The 21680-nt window shown below is 44.4% G+C and overlaps 2 protein-coding genes across 7 annotated transcripts in view; one reads left to right on the top strand and one right to left on the bottom strand.

Moving 5' to 3' along the window:
- ncoa3 (nuclear receptor coactivator 3) overlaps nucleotides 1-9435 on the top strand; it is a 43566-nt gene extending 34131 nt beyond the window's left edge. For 5 of the 6 annotated variants that reach the window (XM_061784102.1, XM_061784103.1, XM_061784105.1 and 2 more), the window contains 9 exons: nucleotides 96-296; nucleotides 589-706; nucleotides 814-985; nucleotides 1243-1614; nucleotides 3470-3625; nucleotides 3748-3991; nucleotides 4840-5032; nucleotides 7393-7627; nucleotides 7705-9435. In XM_061784102.1, coding sequence (XP_061640086.1) covers nucleotides 96-296; nucleotides 589-706; nucleotides 814-985; nucleotides 1243-1614; nucleotides 3470-3625; nucleotides 3748-3991; nucleotides 4840-5032; nucleotides 7393-7627; nucleotides 7705-7716 — 1703 coding nt within the window. In that variant the 3' untranslated portion in view covers nucleotides 7717-9435. The remainder of the gene's footprint in view (nucleotides 1-95; nucleotides 297-588; nucleotides 707-813; nucleotides 986-1242; nucleotides 1615-3469; nucleotides 3626-3747; nucleotides 3992-4839; nucleotides 5033-7392; nucleotides 7628-7704) is intronic. The other variant, XM_061784107.1, reaches the window with a different exon arrangement.
- A 4270-nt stretch (nucleotides 9436-13705) lies between these two features.
- Nucleotides 13706-14402, bottom strand: id1 (inhibitor of DNA binding 1, HLH protein). Its single transcript, XM_061784108.1, has 2 exons — nucleotides 13922-14402; nucleotides 13706-13838 (listed from the first exon to the last, which is right to left on the bottom strand). Exons 1-2 carry the CDS (start codon nucleotides 14285-14287, stop codon nucleotides 13803-13805), a joined length of 402 nt encoding a protein of 133 aa, XP_061640092.1. The 5' UTR covers nucleotides 14288-14402; the 3' UTR covers nucleotides 13706-13802.
- Nucleotides 14403-21680: the final 7278 nt, after the last annotated feature.

Below are 21680 nucleotides of genomic sequence, written 5' to 3'. Positions count from 1 at the left end.
AACAGCTGTCTTGGTTACTCAGCATAAACACTGGCAAAATATATACATTCCATTTGCTGTACGGCTAAGTTTTGTTATTGACTCTTGTCGATCAGGAGGCATGGTCAGAGGGCCTCAACGCCCTCCGATGGCAGGGCCAGGGGATTGGGGAATGCACAGATCAAACAACCCGATGACTGGACCAGGTCACCCAGGTATGGGTCGCTCTGGTCCAATGGGGGGACCCATGATCAACCGCTCCAACAGTGTACCCGCAAACACGAGGTCAATCCTGCAGCAACAACTTATGGAAATGGGTATGTCTGACAAAGTACTAATAGTAGACACTATCCGTCCATCCATCCATTTTCCGTACCGCTTATCCTCAAGAGGGTCACGGGGGCGTGCTGGAGCCTATCCCAGCTATCTTCGGGCGTGTGGCGGGGTGCACCCTTAATACAAGCTTGAAAATGTATTTTAAAACGTATGGATTGGTGATTTTACTTAATACAATGTTAGCAGATGTGCATTTATATTTATTTTTCTTTATTTCGTGTGAATAGTTTCAACCAGCTGTTGATATTTTACCACCCACTGTCTCCGCTGTAGGTACCAATGAAGGCAATCTGAATATGAGCCCATTTGGGGGGCACGGGCCCCCACCTCGGTCTCCTTCTTGGCCAGAGTCTGCCCTGGGGATTGAAAGATCACAGAGTAATATAAACAGGTAAGCAAGTGTTAATCAATAATTTTAGATAGACATTGTCGCACCTTTTGTGACATCCAGTGATAATAGGATTTACTGAATGTCTTTCTCTTCATCTTTTGTGATAGGGAACAGTTTGGCAACCCCCTAGATGAGCTTCTTGGACCCCTGGCTAGCAGTGAGGGACAGAGTGATGAGCGGGCACTTCTGGATCAGCTGGACTCTCTGCTGAACACTGCCGATCTAATTGCTCTGCAAGAAATAGACCGAGCCCTGGGCATCCCTGAAATAGTTGGCCAGGTACTGGTACTATTAAGGATTATTTGGATTGCAAAGTTTGTAATGAAAAATCGTGATTTATTGGCACCTGATGACCTTTTGATGGTTTGTGATGTAACACTTTTACTGTTATAACCCAGCTGGTTACCATACAGTATTATTTGGAGGCTTCACGGTTTGGGTACTAAAATTCAACATTATGAAACCTGTTTCACTCCACATTCTCATAAAGATCCAATGTCCAAAACAGTATGTGATTTATTTCTTCTTTACCTTAGAACCACGGACCTGAGGGTCACCCTCAGGCCCAGGATCAAGGACCGTCTCAATCTGCCCCGTCAGAGTCTTTCACAGGCCCTGACTCAACCATTGGCTTGGAGCAAAAGCCCATGTATGGCCAAGGGTATCCTGGGCCACCGGGACCCCCCTCCATGCGCATGCAGCCTGGTTACAGTGGCAACACGATACCAGGCCAGTCTCAAGCTGGATTCAACCCCGTGATGAATCAAATGAGCCAAGCCGGAACTTTCCCGGGAATGGGAGGTATGGCAGGTCTGGGCAACCCCCGTGCAAACATAATGAGACCTCGCATGATGACTGCCACCAAGCCTCTTCGACTGCAGCTACAGCAGAGGCTTCAAGGACAACAGGTGATCGATCACACTTGCATAGTAGCCCTTGAAAACGTAAATGTTGTGATTAAGAGAAGTAAACACATTATTGTATGGCTCATGTACTGTGTTTGAGGTACATTCTTTAGGTACATGTACAGTGCTTAGCTAATTTAGGAGCCACCTGTCATGAAAGCAAGAAAGACACTTTCAATTTCAGCGAGCTCTCACAGTTTTACCATTCGGAACAAGAATGATGAATATTAGATTAAATTCAGTTTGTACCCAAATTTGAGGGGGATTCTCTGAGTAAATAACTCATTTGACATCTTAAATAAGAAAGTCATTTGCTTCACTATTTTTTTTTCTTTGTTGTGTGTGTGTGTGATACTGTAAATTTTATGGATAACAATTAGGCTTTGCACGATCAGGATTTTTGGGGCCGATCAGCGAGTTGAAAAAAATGATCACCGATCCGATCACTGTGTCTATTTAAATGACCTGTTCATTTACTGTATATACTTGTGTACTTAATTTCTCCAAAAATTATATTTACAATAAATAATGCATCCTTGTTCATCTATTTATGACAATGAGGCATAGTGACCAACAGAACAAATAAATGCTCTTCTATCAGATGGCAGGAAGTACATACAGTAATTAATGTATCCACTCTTTGTGACATTTTTGTTTGTTGGTGTGCCGTGAGATTTTTCAATTGTAAAATATGTTCCTTGCCTCCATAAAGGTTGAAAATCACTGCTCTAGTCAGATTGTGTATTCTAGTCAGTCAGGTTAAACCAACATTACATGACAGAAATAATGGGTGCTAACTTACTGTAATTAAATTAAATGACTTCACCCACACTGAAACTTTAGAGCATGATTCGACAGAACGGCAGCATGTTCACGTCCAACCGTTCGTGCAACCACTTGCTTGCTAGGCTACATCACGTTTTATTGCCTGCTTATGAGCCGTATCGTATTAAAAGTACGTGAACATACCTCAAGCAAGCCTTAAACGAACGTCCTCTCCTGTCCTGAGCACCGGTGACCCCCAACACACGTTTCCCCCCATTTTGTCCTTATAATACAAAGTCGGCGCGCTCCGCTCTTGTTGTCGTAACGAGTGTATCCGGTCGCATTTGAGTTGACAAGTTAAAGCCCAATGATTGTAAAAAACAGGATGCGGTGGTATCGGAATACAAGATTTTATTGCAGTAGTCTGACATAGAGCAATCGTGAAAAAGCAAATTTGTCTTGTCGTCTTATCCGGCATTACCTGTTGTCTGTCTCAGACGTGTTGTCTGTTTCACACCGCCGACATGTTTTTTTTTTTTTTTAAATAACTTTATTGGCCGTCATATATTTCCAATACTACGTCAAAAGACGCATGACAAGGCTAAAAATATACTAGCTTTTGGATTCAAATATACTGTGCACGATGTCGACGCAAAGTAAATGTCTTTTGAGGAGCCGATCAAGATCGGCGAATTATGACATTAAAGCCGATCAGCATAAAATGCTAAATATCGGCCGATACCGATCAGCCCGATGAAATCGGTGTAAAGTCTAATAACAATAGACATTTGGGGAGAAGAGTTTATCAATGCTAGTGTATTATTCAATACAGAAATGTAAAAAAGGATTTAAGTAAATACTAGTGATGTTAATTTAGGGTGGCTGTGACATGAACCTTACATTGGGTGGTCGTCTATGGCATTTGTAAAGCACTGTATTAGGGATAGACCCGGCCGATATTGGGCATTTTGATGCATATCGGCAATGGCCTTTTTCCCTTTTACACCGTAATAAATATCTGTTCCAAATATCTGTTATTGGCCTCCTTGACTACTAATAATGAAGTATGTTTTAACATCTTCTCATTTGACAGTTTATGAACCAGACCCGTCAAGCCATGAAGATGGAAAGTGCTCCTGGAGGGAATCCTGCCATGCGCCCTGCCATACGCCCGGGCATGCAACATGTTATGCAGCCTGGCATGCGACCTGGTATGCAGCCTGGGATGCAGTCTGGGATGAGTGGTCAGGTATACCACCAACTGTCCTTCACATTGAATGCCTCATGGCCATTTTGCACCTTTTACTAAAATCGGGGAAGTCTATCTTTATGTGAACTTAAAAGTCTGTGTATTGTTGTTTTTTTCTGTAGCCTGGTTTCCTGAATGCTCAGATGATGGCCCAGCGCAGCAGGGAAGTGATGACCATGCAGATGAGGAGGCAGCGGATGATGATGCTGATGCAGCAGCAGCAGCAACAGATGCAGGCGCAGGGGGCTGCCGCAGGATTCAGCCCTCCTCCAAATGTCACTGCACCAGGAGGAATGGACAGTGCCATGGGAGGCCCTGCCATCAACCAGCCAGGACAACAGGGATTCAACTTTGGAGGTAACTATGGTGAGTCAATTGAGACAAAACTCTTTGTGTTTAAGAGTTGCTGGAGTTGAACAAAGGCCACTGGTTGAGTCCTCGCCATACCACTGGTAGAGGTTTTTTGGAGAGGAGCTTTCTCCTCTCCGGGCCTTCCCCCCCCTCATCCAATGTCTCTTCTTGGCAGGAAAGACAACCATTGCACTTCTTTCAGCCTCCTCCTGGTGGCACACGTCCTCAACCATCATTTTCTTCTCGACTGATGTTGAGGCCTTTTGGCAAGTTGGTTTCCTTGCTGCAAGGCCAAAGCATCCTCTTCCAGCTGGACATGCCCCACGATGTCCTCGTGCCTTAAGGCTAACATAGCATTCTGCACAGCATCGGATGGTGTCCATTTCTGTCCAGTCATTGGTGGTGCAGCACTGTTGATGTTATGGTCTCTGTAGTCAGGGGTCACCTGGAATCTTACTTTGGAGCCCTTGTACTTTTTGTTGAGGATCGGGATCAGTAGTTGCAAGAACGCTTTGCTATAGAACCAGATGTTGGTCGGACAGCGTGGGACCCCAAGTCTTTTCTTCAAGAAATCATGGTTTGTTATTGGGACCTCTTAGATGTTGAGTGGCCACATTACCTGAGGGAGAAGTTCAAACTGCAGGCACTGGAGCTTGAGCTTCCCTGGCAGTAGGGTCTTGTTTATCTTTTCAAGACAGTTGGTGATTCCCTGCCTTAGTTGCTGCACTTGGTCTTGCACACACACACACACACACATACACTAATATGCCCTAGTGAGGATAAGTGGGACAGAAAATGGATGGATGGATGTATATGTGTCAAAACAAGTTGTGATCCTGACTGTTGTTTTGTTGCATGTGCAGGGATGAACCAACAGGGGGAGCAATCGTTCATGGCTCCAAGTACCAGCCCACCGCAAAACATGATGACGGGGAGGATGGGAGGTTCTGCTCAGAACAACATGATGTCGGGAATGCAAGGAAATCCACAGGGAGGCTCCATATATCCGTCAGGAGATATGAAGGGCTGGCCGCAGGGTGGAATGCCACGCAAAAGGTATGTGACCGAAATACACCAAAAATTATAGGACAACAGTTGCATAACAGTTGAGGGGGGGGGGGTAAACACATTTTCAGAAATAGGAAGATAACAAAAGATTGACTTGTTTTAATTTTACACTTGATGTGTGGGCAGGCACTCCAGGCAGTGGACCCAACTATTTTATACAAACTATTAAAAAGTACATTTACCAAAAACATGTCCGCTCCATTGAGAGTTGCAGGTCACGGCTTGATGAAGCCAACAGAACCACATCATCTGCCAAAAGCAGAGATGCGATACTGAGGCCACCAAACCGGACCCCGTCTACGCCTCGGCTGCGCCTAGAAATTCTGTCCATAAAAGTTATGAACAGAATCAGTGACAAAGGACAGCCTTGGCGGAGTCCAACCCTCACCGGAAATGAGTCCAACTTACTGCCAGATATGCGGACCAAACTCTGACTCCGGACGTACAGGGACTGAACAGCCCGCATCAGGGGGTTCGGTACCCCCATACTCCCGAAGCACCTCCCACGAGGGACACGGTCGAACACCTTCTCCAAGTCCACAAAACACATGTAGACTGGTTGGGCGAACTCCCATGCACCCTCAAGGACCCTGCCAAGGGTGTAGAGCTGGTCCACTGTTCCACGGCCAGGACGAAAACCACACTGCTCCTCCTGGATCCGAGATTCGACTTCCCGGCGGACCCTCCTCTCAAGCACCCCTGAATAGACCTTACCAGGGAGGCTATGGCGTGTGATTCCCCCTGTAGTTGGAACACACCCTCCGGTCCCCTTCTTAAAAAGGGGGACCACCAACACCCCAGTCCGTGAATCCAGAGGCACTGTCCCCGATGTCCACGTGATGTTGCAGAGGTGTGTCAACCAGGACAGCCCCACAACATCCAGAGCCTTGAGGAACTCCGGGCGAATCTCATCCACCCCCGGGGCCTTGCCACCGAGGAGCTTTTTAACCACCTTGGTGACCTCAACCCCAGAGATGGGAGAGCCCGCCTCAGAGAACCCAGACTCTTCTTCCTCATGGGAAGGTGTGTCGGTGGAATTGAGGAGGTCTTCAAAGTATTCTCCCCACCGACTCACAACGTCCCGAGTTGAGGTCAGCAGCGCCCCATCCCCACTATACAGTACATAGTGTTGATGGTGAACTGCTCCGCCCTCCTGAGACACCAGATGGTGGACCAGAATTTCCTCGAAGCCGTCCGGACGTCTTTCTCCATGGCCTCACCGAACTCCTCCCATACCAAAGTTTTTGCTTCCACGACCCCCAAAGCTGCATTCCGCTTGGCCAGCCGGTACCCATCAGCTGCCTCAGGAGTCCCACAGGCCAAAAAGGCCCGATAGGACTCCTTCTTCAGCTTGACTGAATCCCTCACCGTTGGTGTCCACCAACGGGATCAGGGATTGCCGCCATCGACCACCTTACAGCCACAGCTCCGGTCGACCGCCTCAGCAATGGAGGCGCGGAACACGGTCCACTCAGACTCGATGTCCCCCGCCTCCCCCGGAACATGAGCAAAGTTCTGTCGGAGTTGGGAGTTGAACTTCCTTCTGACAGGGTATTCTGACAGACGTTCCAGGCAGATCTCACAATACGTTTGGGCCTGCCAGGTCAGACCGCCATCTTCCCCCACCATCTGAGCCAACTCACCACCAAGTGGTTATCGGTTGACAAAGCCGCCCCTCTCTTCACCCAAGTGTCCAAGACATGCGGCCACAAGTCAGATGACACGACCACAAAGTCGATCGTCGAACTGCGACCTAGGGTGCCCTGGTGCCAAGCGCATGTGTGGACACCCTTATGCTTAAACATGGTGTTCTTTATGGGTGGGTGCGGGCCTGGCCACCAGGCGCTCGCCTTCGAGCCCCACCTCCAGGCCTGGCTCCAGAAGGGGCCCCCGGTGACCTGCGTCGGGGAAAGGGAAACCAAAATCCATTTATAATATTCATCATAGGGGTCTTTTAGCCGTGCTTTGTCTGGTCCCTCACCGAGGACCTGTTTGCGATGGGTGACTCTACCAGGGGTGTGAAGCCCCAGACAACTTGCCTCCTAGGGTCATTGGGACACACAAACCCCTCCATCACGATAAGGTGATGGGTCCAGGAGGGGGCTTACAAAAATATTAAATATATTTTTCAGGAATAGAACGTCGTCTGTTTTTTTTTTTTTTTTACAGTAAGGGATTCTACGCTACTCTATTTTAATTTTGGTCATGATGGTGGTATTTGAAGAGCAAAGTTTATTTTTATTTGATTTGATTAGATTTTTTTAAGGTTATACTTTGTGTACAAAGTTTGAGAATCAATGATATATTTACAGCACATGGCTCAGCATTTATTTGTATCTTTCCTCCAGCTCATATCCCCAGCAACAGTTTCCACAGCAGGGAAACCAGGGCCAGTTTGGAAACATGATGATGAACAACTCTATTGGCAGACCTGGTACAGTCGGCGGTGCCAGCTCCACACAAATGGGCCAAATGCCAGGCCAGATGCAGAATCAAATGCAGGGCCAGATGCCAGGACCAATGCAGGGCCAGATGGGCATGAACCCCATGGGAATGGGGCGGATGCTGATGGGACCTGATCAGGTATGCGACCCTTTGCCCTGCCTGGCAATCTGCTGATGTTTCACAACCCATGTGATTGTTCCCCCCCCTCTGTGCAGAAGTATTGCTGAGGACATGAGCTCACAGCAGAACACGGTGGGGCCTTGCCAGAATGATCTCTGGGCCCTGAGAACACGCAAACGTTATTCCCCAGCATCAAGCATGACATCGACACAACACACTGCTCATCCGTGAGGAAATTTGCCCTGAGGATGAATTTGTGCCAGGTTTTATCTCCAACTGGAGCCTTGCACACTCATGTTAGTGTGCGTGCGTGTATGTGTGCGTATGACTTCGAGCTGTCAGGCAGTGTTGAGCAAAATGGGGATCGACGGTACAACTGGCTCTGACTGCACTTTACCTGGAGATTTCTGTATGGAAAACAAAAAAGATTGATGCAATATTTCCTCATCTTTACAGCCTTACTAGAAATTTGATGCCTTCACAACAATGGGTTTCTTTTTAATTTTGTTTTCTCAATCGCTTCATGTTAAAGTCATTGGAAGCTATAAGCACAGTTTATTAGGGTATGCGGATTGGAGCAATAATGTTTCTTTTCATCTGTAACTGAGCATCTCAACCTCTGTTTTAGGCAAACAAATGGTACTGCAGTATTAGATGTCTCAAACATCATCTGTGAATACGAATTGTAAATATTCTACAAAATATATCAGACATGAATTTACAGGCCTATTATTGCACAAAGAATGAGACTTGCTTGTATTTTTTGTCCAGTAGGTCAAAGCTGATTTGGTTTATTGAGATCTTTTTTGTTTTGTTTTGTTTTGTAACACCTTTCCAAATATTACAGGTCTGAAAGGATTTCCCTTCCCTCGTTTGTCTTTTTCCACCCTTTCAACGCTGTATTTATATATATTATTTTCTGTGGATGTGTATTCCATGTCTTAGCGGAGGCACTTTTAATTGTGACAAGGATCTGACGACCTGAAGGTTTGCGCTCTCACACTCACAAGTGTTTACGTGGTGTAAGTGCCGTCTTTTTGGACTGCCAATCACGCTGGGCGACATGCGAGACGAGCTTTTGTACGTGCGTCTCACTGCCGTACACAACGCGGACGAGCGCAAACAACCCTCAGTTCACCACACCTCTGGTCCTCGCAGTGTTCTCCTTCCTGCTTCCGTGGAGTGTATTTTAATTTTTTTAGCCATTTGGTCATTTTCCTTTGGACTCTTTTTCTGCTCAATCTGCGTTTTCAAGCGCAATCCAAAGATATTTTTCCACATCTTTATATAGTTTCTAAGGTTTTGGGTGTACATTTTTATGATATACATTATTTTATTCAGATGGTAAATGGGTACATATCATACATCTCTAAACGCATATAAAAGTTATGTATTTTAGTCATAAAAGGGTTGAAGTTGTTCCACGGCTACCAGCTCTGTGCAGAAAGGAGAATGAAATTTCCTACTGCATAATGTTTTACAACCCAAACATGAAAAGTTGAATTCAAGACGTATCGGTGGCTCATTTACAACTTCATTCTCTGCTTAGATTTTATTGCTTTCGGAGGAAAAGAACTTTGTAATGTTTGAATGAAGTGCAAAGCGATGCAAAAATATCATTGAGCTGTTTTCCTATCTTTGGGTTATAAATAGCTGTCATTTTACAGGATGTATATTACAGGTTTTTTTTTTTTTTTTTTTCAGGTGATGTTGATATCGATGTAAATACAAATTTCTATTTAAACACTTTGATTGTGAATTTACTGATTATCAGCGGGCACGTCAGCTGGTATGTTATGTTTACAAAATAAAAAAAACGAAACCACTATGTGTCAAGTTATTGAGGAAAATTCGAGGAATAACATTGCACAGTGCAGAGCTGTAGTGGTTAGTACATCTGCCTCGAAGTCATTTGGTTCTGGGTTGGAAATTCAGCTTTGCTCTTCCTGTGTGGAGTTTTCATAGTCTCTTCCTCTCTTCTGTGGGTTTTTCAGTACTTCCTTTTCCTCCCACATTCCAATCCATGCATGTTTGGTTCATTGAAGCCTCGTTCCAAATTGTCCAGAGTTGTGAATGTGAGTGACAATCCGTTGCCTTGCAATTGGCTGGCGACCAGTCCAGGGTGAACCTGGCTCAGAGTCAGCTGACAGGCTCCAGCTTACCTGCACACCTAATAAGGGCAAGCACAATAGGAAATGGGTGGACGGAACATTTGCTTCATTATACAGTACGGGACTCGAATCGTGCCTTCTGGGTCCAACGCCCATGCAAATATACAGTATTATAGTCAGGGCATAGGGCGGGGTTAGCAAATGCTAAGGGTGCAACGGCCTCAAGGGGATACCAAGAATAGGTTATAGGTTTTTGCTTTGTTTTTTTGGGGGAAATTATTGTATATAAACATTTTGGGGGGAATTCACCTATATAATTCTAGTCAAATGAAATGAGAGTCAAATTAATATAAACAATCAAATAAAAGAAGAGGAGCAAGGTGAACTATGTACAGTATTTTGAAATCAGCTCACCTCGAGGCTCTTTCTCTCTCCCCTTTCCCCACAATGTGCAGAGCGATGCATTCAAGCCCCTCGGAATTAACAGTGCTAAGCACAACAGAGCACTTCTTGTTCTCACAACGGCCCCAACAGCCATACACAAGAATAAACACACATAACAGTTTGTTACAATATTAAATGGCAATAAGAGCATGGAAATACATTCATTATTTAATGTTAAACTAAAAAGATCAAACAACAGTGACAGCCTCGTTTTCTTGCGGAGAAAAGTGGAAAAATTAATAAATCTAAGGCTGGAGCTTGATATTACAGAAATTACAAATTTGTGTATTATGTTTCTCTATTTCTACGTACACTTATTCACAATAACATATTTTCTCTTGTTATGTTGTAGCTATTTCTCAAAATCCAAAATATAATTAAAATGCAACTGCCATTGCACTTAAAGCACCTCCTTGCTAGAGACAAATGTAAGGGATGAAACTTGAAGTGTTGAACTACTGAAGGCTAAAATCCAATGAGACAAAAAGAAAATGTTGCTTGGTCATCGAGTAAAATCCAGATGAAATCTTCCGTCGCTGAATCAGTCTCTTTCAATTGGGGAAGCTGCACATTTGGTTTATTGAATTGTTTATTCCTTTGGTTCATGTATGTCATTAAATAATTGCTTGATTGATTTATTGTAAATAAAATATTAGTAAAATAATGTGATATATCGTTCCATTTTATTACATTATTTGTTAAGAATTAAATTAAGTGTAAATATTAAGAAAATGTGAATTAATCATTTCACTTTTGAAATGAACTTATATAGTTGACATACACACTCTAACCCCTTTAATCACACTTATTACCTTGCCCATTGCTCTGTTTTAAAAATCAAATGCGATCAATTGCAGTCTCATTAAATAATCACTTAATTTATTACTGTAAATAAAATAATAATTCAAAATAAACCAATCCTAAATTCAACAATTTTATTTCATTACATAATTGTAATAGTGCCATTATTTTTGCAATAATGATAAAGATGAGAATGAATTATTATTTCATGATTAAAATAAACAGTTTTTACAGAAATATTTAAACCTTTTTAATCTCACCTACGAATAACCTAGCCCATCTTTGCGTGTTTAAAATGAAGTTATAATTACCAAATTGACAACAGGAAATGTAGACGCATTTTAAAGTGTGGCCAACAGGGGGCAATGTTGCTCTGTAACGTCAGCCCAGCGCGCAGTACACGCACACGTTTCTCCTGCTCCGTGACTGCAATATCGTCAAATGAGCGCCAGGGAGCGCCACTTGCTCGCACGAGCAGCATCGCAATTTGCGAGGAAACGGCAGCGCTTTGGTCACCGTTCGCATTTAACGAGTGTGAATCGTCTGGAAATAGTCGATACATTGTATTTTCCCGGCAGAAGTAAATTCGTACTTCAGTTCAGCTTGCGCGCGCGCGTAATCATATGACGCGCTGTAGCAGATCACGAGCCTGCAAGTGTGGGAATGTGTGCCAAACCGAAGCTGACTCTCCCTCCCTCCCTCCGCGCGTGTTGGCCCGCTTCCCGGCCCATCTGCGGCCTGGCCCGCGGATTACTGTTTGTTAATGTTTCAATCAGCTGTGTGTTGAGGAATGTGGAGCTATTTAACCTGAACTTCCCCAGGTGTGCCGCGGCGCCGCTCAGTCTGGGCCCGGCCGCCCTCCGCCTCCCCTCCATCCCCCCTCCATCCCTCCTCCATCCCTCCTCCATCCCTCCTCCCCTGCCCTTGGCACAAAGCTATCGCACAAACACAATCGCACAGCGGAGCCCGGGCCTGCCGTGCCGGCCCGCAGCTGTGCGCATCGCGCCGCGGGGAAAATGGGAAAAACATCGCACCGGGGAGACAGAATCAATCTTACAAGCGATCTCCAAGCCGCAGCCTGTTTTGAACACAGATGCTGATTTACACCGGGACACATTGAAACAGCAACTTGAACTGACGCCTGACTCGGGCAGACTACTAAAATTGCAGTCGACACAATGACAGATCGTTGGGAAGACCTTTCTTTCTTTCTGATGCACAAAGCGATTGTGACGTGTCGAGCCCCCTGCCAAATACCGGCGAGGAGGACTTATTCGATGTCAGATTTCTTCCTGGCGGGCGGCATCGACAGCCTCGACCAGTAGCCGATACCTTTTAATAAGGCCGCATTTATATGAACGTCTTTTCTCAAACTCACGTGACTGCGACATTTCGAGGCAGGGGTTCAAATCCGGGCTGCGGCCTTCCCGTGCGGAGTTCCCACTTCCCATCCTACTTTCTGTTTTCATTTGACTGCTTTATATTCATGGCGTCACATTTACCATCATTTTAACATTTCAAGGTTACAAACAAGGCACGTTTGGGCAGCGGCGTAAGAATATGTAAGAAGACACATTGTGTTTTTCACCATACTTGTTTTGCATGGCCTCGAAGTGTTTTTGTGTTTTTTCATTTTCATTTTTTTTCACAGTGTAAATCTGACTTTGTGATAGTCGAAAAACGTGTTCCGACTCACCTGCGGGTGAGCACGTTACACCAAACGCCGTCGTAAACTGAGGACCCCCACAGAGAACACAAATTGAATTTATGACACCACAAATAAAAATCTAATCAAACAAAGTTTTCTAAAAGTAAAATGATTGGTATAAAATACAGATGCTCTTTTAACGGAGATGCTTTTAATACAAATTTTGTCCCCATTTGTCTGATTTCGAAGAGTTTCACGTGAAACATCCGCTCGTCGTGCGATAACTTGAAATGTTTAACGATACGCCGAGGGCCCTTTTCGGCTTCGTGTTACCAAATGCAACACACTCTCTGGCTTGACATGGCAGCTTCTCGTGAGTGTGACAACGTCAACTCGTGGATTCCACCCAAGGTTTGGTTCCAATACGGCCCATCACAACGCCAGGGTAGCCCAAGTGCGAGTTTTCCCACATGGATAAGGAATCAGCGCTTCAAGCGTCTTATGTGTGTGTTTGGAGAAGATGCAGTAACACGTGCGCAGGCAGCTTGTTCAAAAATAATTGTCTTGTTTTAATTAAAAAAACAAACCAAAAACAAAAATCACCAATAAAATGTACATTGTAAGAAAACAATATGTTCACATGTAATGTGGCATTGTAATATACAATACAGTTTGTCACTCAGGAATCTGAGAATAAAAAAAGTAAAAAAAAATACAAATTTGTGGAATGATTTCTTTTTCTCTCTCTCTCTCTCTCTCTATATATATATATATCTATATATATTTTTTTTTGCACACGATAGAAGAATGTAACAGAAGCGTTGTAGAACATGCAACAGGCTCCGCCGGTTGCGCCGGACCCATGTGGTCTCGGTCCGGCTGGCCAGTCCAGTCTCATCTGAGTGCTTCTTCTCTCCCTCCGGGGCCTCGGACGAATGGAGAGCCTCGAGCGACTTCTTGCTTCGACATCCTCTCCAACTCGAGGACGTCCGCGCAGCGCTTGTCGCCCTTTTGTTTTTCGGGGAGCGGACGTGAACGACCCCGGTTACCCCCCCCCCCCCCCCCCCCACACACCCCTCACATCTCCCCCCCCCCCCCGCCCCTAACAACAGTTCAAAGGTTTCCGCGGATGCTGCACGGTGACATCTTTGGAAAAGCCTCGTGAAGCTGAAGATGCTGCGCCGAGCTCTCAGCGGCACATGATCCTGTCGTCCGAGCACGCGTTCTGCAAAGGGACACGCCAGAGCATGAGGACACTGCGACGGAGCAACTCGAGCAACTCCGGCAGAGACGTTCGGAGCTACTCACGTCTACGGCGATGCCGGCGAGCTCCGCGTTGAGCGCGGTGAGCGGCGTGCGAGGTTGCGCGGCTCCCGGCTGGTGCGCGCGGCTCCTCTCGGGCTCGTCCAGCTCCACCTGCAGATCCCAGATGTAGTCGATGACGTGCTGCAGGATCTCCACCTTGCTCGCCTTCTTGTTGGTCGGCAGGGTGGGCACGAGCTCCTTGAGCTTGCTGTAGCAGCTGTTCATGTCCTGCAGGAAGACGCTCATCTGCTCGTCCAGCAGCGGGATCTTGCACTTGGAGATGGCGAGGCTCTGCTCGGACAAGCAGCGCACCATGTCGTCGCCGCCCACTTTGCTCTTCAGGGCGCACGTAGATCCGACCACCTTCATGGTGACGAGGAGCTTTCGGCTCGTACTTTCCCCGAAATACACACTTGCGCTTTCTCCTTCGGAGGTCGGAGCGAGTCAATGTTGACAGTTCGCAGCGGGCACATGGAGAGGCCGCCTGCTTTATATAGCGAGAGCGGCGGGAGGGGGCGCGGCCTCGCCGGAGCTCAGCCAATCGCGTGGCGGCTTTCCTTTGAATGGGTCGCCCAATCACCGGCCGCGGCTGGCTATCGGGATTTCCAATCTGTTTGAGGGATGGCGTTACAAATGGAAACAAATGTGTGTCTTTTGTGGCTAATATGTGGGAATTCAGCTGTCCGTTGCGAGGCTTGGGGACTCCGCAGGTGGAGATTGCCTGCCGTGGGGGCGGGGGGGAGGGGACAGTCGCGGGGTGCTGCGGTTGCTGGGAGAATCGATGAATGAATAAAACAACGCTGCCTGACACATTTGGCTATTGTTGCTGCACGGCGCTGCAGATGTGCACCTCTGCAGTCGCTCATTCCCATGAGCGCCTCCGTGGGACCCTGAGCGCAATTTGCGTTTAGGGCTCTCTAGTTCTCACTGGTTGATTGAACTTTTTTTTTTTTTCTCTTTTCCTGAACATGCAGTACAAAAAAAGAAAACAAAGAGAAATGAAAAATCTACAATACAAATATCCCATACGGTAACACTGTGTACTGCTGCTCTGAAAAGGAGTAGAAAGAAGTGAACACGTATTCAAATCCTACCTGTTGACATATAGAGGTGCAATAATTCAAACAAATGCAATGCAAAAAAAAAGCAAAATGTCCACATATAGCGACACCCCTGAAAAAAAGTCCTTTCAATTGACTTAATTCTAAACATGTCGGTTGCACATGATTAAAATGTGTTAAACTAACACGACTCTATTATTTTCGAGGAGAAGAGGGGAAAGTTAAATCATTTTAATCACGTGCACCTGATGTACATGATCAAGTTAAGTACTTTTTTTTTTTTTTTAGTGTATATACACAACGTACATATAAACACACACACATTATTTTATAGCTTTTTCTCACTTCTCAACTATATTATTTTCTTTTTGAGGCATATGTTAAATTAAAAAAGAAAAAGTCCAAGTGATAAAAAACCAATTTACGGGTACGGAATATCATCCAAACGTCTACTGAAGCAGTGTGCTCTGCATTTTCTGCAGGTGTCATAAGATTTATTACTTTTGTGCAATGTGCAGACATAATTTGTAGAGCAACAACAACAATAAAGTGCAACAACAAACGAAATCCCTCAGATATGAAATAAGTTGAAATGTGCGAAAGCCAGTATCGAATGAAATGTGAAGCAAATGCTTGCCACTATAGTTCCACAGCACTGGATTCGCAAGAGCTCCAAGCTGTCTTTCTGCTCGCTTGTTCTCTCATTTTCCAGCCTTTTCCCGAAGCTACAAGACGAGCAGTGTTCGTGGTAACTTCTCCCAGATTCCTTCCCATGTTTCCTCACATGGCTCCTCTTCCTCCCCCCTCGCAGATTGTCCAAACAAGCCCGCGCAGCGCGCAGACTGGCAGGCGCCAGGGCGGTGACGTCACCCATTCATTGGAGCCCTGACGCCTGTCAGCCTGGCGCCGCTCGGGCGGTCTCCATGGAGACGTCAAACAAGAGAACTCGCACCGCCTCGCTCCGCCATTCACCTGCAACCCCGAGAACAAACCAGCTCCGGAGCTTTGTCGTTCATTTATCACCTTCGAGCGGCCACATGGGATTACCGCCCCGCGCACCTGCACAGGCGCCACTTTGCTAATGCAGCCCGGGAGGAGGAGGAGGAGGAGGAGGAGCAGGAGGAAAGATCTAAATTTGCATTTTACCACACAACATCACTTGCATTCTTTCACATGATCACTTGCACGGATTCCCCCCCCCCTCCCCCCCCCCCCCTCTTATTGTTTTTTTGGCCATCATCTTTGCTAAATGTACTAATTGTTATTTAATTTGACATCTTGTCAAAGGCTTGAAAAACTTTATATAGGAGCGAGGCTGAGTTTTAACCATGTTTTCATTACACATTTTACTGCAACACATGACAATAGTTGATCAGAGGTCGCAAAAGCAAGTAAAGTACAGATACTAGTGTAAAAAAATGACACTAGCTATCAATCAGTTGAATCGATCGTAAACTGGACTGTTCTGTTTGTCTTAGAAGACGTTTCGCTTTTCATCTGAGCAGGCTTCATCAGTTCATGGGACAAGGCTTAGTTAGGACACACTAGCCGGTGCTTGTGTGGAAGACTCAGCTATTTATGCTCCAACTTAGAGGCATGCCCCGGACCACGTATGGAATCTTTCGTTTGGAATGCAGAATTGGTTTTCAGAGGTTGTGTATAATTAACTTGCATAGTGCTCGTACTGAGAAGGAAAAACTTAATCACTGGACAACAGAACTGTGCTGACAACAGGCAGGTCTCGCATGAGCAAAACAAGTTCGAAATTAGCTAATGATAGCACACGACAACAAAAATCACCTTCCCTGTATACATTATTATTTTTTTTTAAATCAAGCTCTCAACCGTGGTTAAGTTTAAATCACTCTATTTCTGTTTTTGTAAATCGTGTCGCCATACGCAGAGTTGCAAAAATGAACGAGACTATTTTGACAAAGTAAGGAGTAGAAAGGGCAGATATTTGTTTTCAAATCGAGGGAGTAAACAAAAAAAAAATCCATCAAATAAATAATCAGTTTGTACTTACCTATCAAGTATTTGTTCATTATGTTGTCAAGTGGTCAGCAAGTTCGGGGTTTGAAGAGTTTGCATGTTTGTCCTGTGTGTTTTCTCCTGGGACCACTCCCCCTCCCCCCCCCCCCTACACACACACACACACACACACACAGATTTCAAATACTGTACATGATTGTTAGGTGGATAAAAGACTCAAAATTGCCCGTGATCGTCCATCGGCCGTGAGATTGGCTGGCGACCAATCCAGGGTGTACTGCCTCTCGTCCAAAAGGTTAGCTGGGATAGGCTCCAGCACACCTGCACCCCTAGTGAGGATAAGCGCTAGGGGTGCACGATTATGGCCAAAATAATAACCATGATTATTTTGATCAAAATTGTAATCGGGATTATTCCACGTTAGGGAAAAATAATACGTCATCAAAATGTAACAGTTTTCAGTGCAAAATGAATCTATAAGAATAAATTATGGATAATTAAAGAAACGTACCCAAGAAATTCAACTTAACCAAGGGCTAACTGAAGAAATATGCTATTACAAAGTGCAATCACGAGTTGCAACTTAATGGAAGCAAATCCAATTTATGCATTTCATGCAAGGAAATAACATTAGGCGGCAAGCACTGACTTTTCAGTCGAAAATACCCATCAATATAATGAATTGTCAAGTCCGTCCGGGTACGACTCCATTGTTCTGCTTGACCATAGGTCTGTCGTCAACAGTCGCAAACCGCAAAGGACGCGACAGTTGTGAGTTCCCTCTGTATTTACTCGCAGCGGTCGGGACAGCCTCCATTCAAGGCAGCCGCTACGATGATTGTTTATAGTATGCATTAGAGCAGGGGTGTCAAACTCAAATTCACGGTGGGCCAAAAATAAAAATTGGGACTAGGTCGCGGGCCAAACTCAATATTTAATGAAAAATCACTGCGGTGTGCATGTTTCCCTTTTCTGCAGAAATGTAGTGCTAAAGTTTATCATTGACAGCAAACTTAAATTCAACACTTAATCTGGAATAAACAAACTTTAATATTATAAACACGAGAAATCAAATTTGTGATAAAAGACATCAGTGGTATTTGTTTGTTGTTTTGTGTTGAAATCTTTCTTTCTCTTTGATGAAAATCTTTTTTCAAAGGCCAACAACAAACCAACCCCAAAAAATAAGAATGTCCTTCAATAAAAATCCAAACCTCAAACTATTAACATTCCCTGCCTAGGAGTTGATAAAGGGCATTAAAAAAAAACATTAATTCAATTATGTTAAATTCTTTGTTACAGCCACGTTGCTCCGCACACGAGAAACAGGTCTGTCTTTTACTTTGGGTGAACAGATAATCTTCCTCCCACCTGTCTTGGAATTTGAATGTTTTCCATCTTTCGTTTGGCCATTTTTTGGGGAAGGGGAAGTGTAGATTTGCTCGAGGAGACTGGTAGCATAGTTGCTAACGACTGCAACAGAAAGGGAAGGGGCGCTCTCGGGTCCAGACTGATGGACCAACACACTAGCAAAGCATTCTAGGATTTGTAATATTAGTGGCACATGTACTATAAACTGGCAGGCCAGCTCTAATACACATTTAATATGGTCTTGCGGGCCAAATATAATTACATCGTGGGCCAAATTTGGCCCCCGGGCCTGAGTTTGGCATATATGCATTAGAGTAAGACGCCGCCTCTCTGCCAACGTGCTTTGTGGCCCAACTTCAAACTAATGGCCTTACATATTAATACATTGGACATCAATGCCATTTAGGCCTCTTTTTGAAGTTGGCACACATGTTACCGTAATGCTTAGTATGAACAATCGTCGTGGCAGCCAGCGTGACTTAAATTTCCGACTGCAGGCTGGCCTGACTGCAGTCATTGTTCATACAGTGTATTTAACGCCACTTTGGAGAAATAACTGTGCGAAGGGATCACATGTTCCTTGTCCTTCTGCCATTTTTTCAGATGGCTGAACAGATCAGTTGTGTTAGTTACCTTGCAGGCCAGACAACTCTGCTGCACTCTTAACATATGGATTCTTGCTTAAAGTCTCTTGTCTTGAATCAAAACAAGTCCAGATAACGGATCTCGATCCTTTTCCGAGGCACTAGCTCCAATCTTTGCTGTACTTGCTTCTCTAGGCATGAGTCACTCTCGCCATTCCACCAAGAGTGACTGCGGGGCTACCGCTGCAGAGAGTGCTGTTTAGGGAGCTTAATGAAGCCTTCGCCCCCTGGTGGCTGGCTGACTAAATTGAGAAAATGGTTCATATGACGCAGAGTCTCCATTTTAAATGTAAAAAAAAAAAAAATGCCTACGATCAGGCTCATTTAATCGTGGCAGCTAATATCGCGATGATGATTAAAATTCGATTAATTGTGCAGCCCTAATAAGCGCTATAGAAAATGTATGGATGGATGTTAATTAACCACTCAAAAATGGATGATGTTATGCGATGAAATAACATTAAAATAAAAAATGTATTTAAAAAAAAAAAACATTTCTGCAAAGTATTTTAAAAAGGCACTTGCCTGGCTGACGTCCCAGAATCATGGGTTCAGTTTCCACTCAGTGACAATGTGAATGTGTGTGGGAAATTTTGTCTTTGTATTGCATGGACTATAGAGGTAAAGAAGATGGATATTTATTTTATATTTATTTTACTACTGCTCCACCATATACAGCGTCAGAAATGATCATTTCTAACTAGCAATTCAAGTAATAACCAATTCTGAAGTGCCGTTCGATGAGCCCTGACCTAAACCCTATTGAACATCTGCTGAAGGACCTGAAACATGCAGTCTGAAGACAGCCCCATTCAAACCAGCTGGATCAGTTTTCTCACGAGGAGTGAGCCAAAATATCTGTCAAAAGGTGCACTAGTCTCATTGAGATTACAAAGTCATTTCATTGCAGTGACTGCCTCAAAAGTTTGAGTTATATTAAGACATTTAGTTAAGAGTACCACCATTTTTGTTCAGGTGTGAGCGTGAAATTATTCTGTTGCAGCACAAAAATGCAGTGCCTGATTTTCTCAAGTTAATTTGCAATGTTTATTTTTGTCCGTTTCAACTTATTTCCATTTGTGGAGTTTTCTTTCCTCAGAGGAAAGGTACCAACAATTTTGCCTAAGCGTGTAGTCCGTCAAATTCACTGATGAGTGATCACTTTAGCAAACAAAGAGCATTGTATTGGGAACTATGTTGAGCTTCATTAAATGAGCTAAATCCTAATGTTGTTAGCATATCATTGCCAATTCCAGTGTTGCGCTGATCTTTATAAATGTAAGGTTTGCTTTTGCACACAGTAAGCAAAGATGTTGTCCTCATTTACATGCAAGATTTCCATTTTATACAAGGCCACGTAGTCCATCTTACTCTATGATCCTCATCCACATTAGCAATTTTTTTCTATGTAATGTTGTATACTCTAGATATAGGAGTGTATGTTAGTATTCCTGCTTTGAACAAACAATAGTGCAATATTTAAAATACTTTTCTAAATCTTCCTGGTTTTAAACTAAAAGCTATTAAAAGAGCCATGGCTCTTTGTTTTCTTTTAACCAATCTCATTACCCCTCAGGCTTTTTCTTCTTTCTGTTGCAGTAACCTGTAAAAACTTTTCTCCCAAACTTTCTTTTCTCTCTTTTTTTCCCCCTGCCCTCTGTCCCAGGTCGCAGCTGACAGGGCGGTGGGAAGGCCGGGTGGGCAGAACAATGGGAGCGCGATGCAGGGATTGTGGGAGAGAATCTAGGCTGGAGCCACAGTGTCTGGAGCACCCCTCCACTCCCCTCATCCAGCTTTTGTTCAGCTGCAAAAGCTATCAGCACTTCCTACTGACACCAACAATAACTCCACACAGCTGGGCCCTTTTTAGCCTGTTTACAGCACATCAAGGCGAGAGGAGACACAGGGAAGAGGCAGAGAAGGGCAAAGAAGAGTGAACCATATTAGCTCCTGATTTTAACTGACAGAATGGCCCCAGAAGTGCCCCTTCCCTCCTTCATTGCCGATTGGGGATTCATTTCCCAGTGGACCCGTTAGATGTTTGCCTCATTATCACTATTTTATGTTAGCTGACAGACTACCGTTTGTGACGATCTGTCGCAACATCCTGCAGCCATCAAACAGCGAAAGGCTTTTCAAGAGAATCTTGTATCTTGGCCATGTTTGGACAATTTGTTTTGTTTTGTCGCGAGACATTGTTCCATTTGGTCGAGGGGAAACATATTCAATAATACGCCCTCTTTATCACTTTAGCGAGTAAAACACATTACAGGAAGTATCCGGGAAAAGTTGATGCAGGAATTCCTTCGGAGGAAATGGGACATTCCAGCACACTTTTGCTGCTCTTTTTATTACTGTTGGGACAATACGTAGCAGTCTTACTACTTCCTCAAACATGAAAGTGGCCGAAGTTACAATAATGGTGACTGGGAATATCTTTTTTTTGTTTCTTGGACATAGGGTTCCAGAAACACTGTTGGAAATCAGCTAGGAGAGAAACAGATAACATCATCGTTAACACACACATACAAATATCACTGTAGCATAATTATTGTTGATTGATTAATTTAGGTTTTTAAAAAAAAAAAATATTTTGTACGTGTAGTACCAACAAAAAAAAAACAAGACAATGAAAAATGTACACCACCGTTGGAATCGTTGGAGGGCTGATTTTTCTGCTTTGACTAGCAAGTA

This window comes from Phyllopteryx taeniolatus, chromosome 9 (assembly GCF_024500385.1).
Source record: "Phyllopteryx taeniolatus isolate TA_2022b chromosome 9, UOR_Ptae_1.2, whole genome shotgun sequence".
Classification (NCBI taxonomy): Eukaryota; Metazoa; Chordata; class Actinopteri; order Syngnathiformes; family Syngnathidae; genus Phyllopteryx; species Phyllopteryx taeniolatus.
This window is presented reverse-complemented; position numbering and strand designations above follow the sequence as displayed.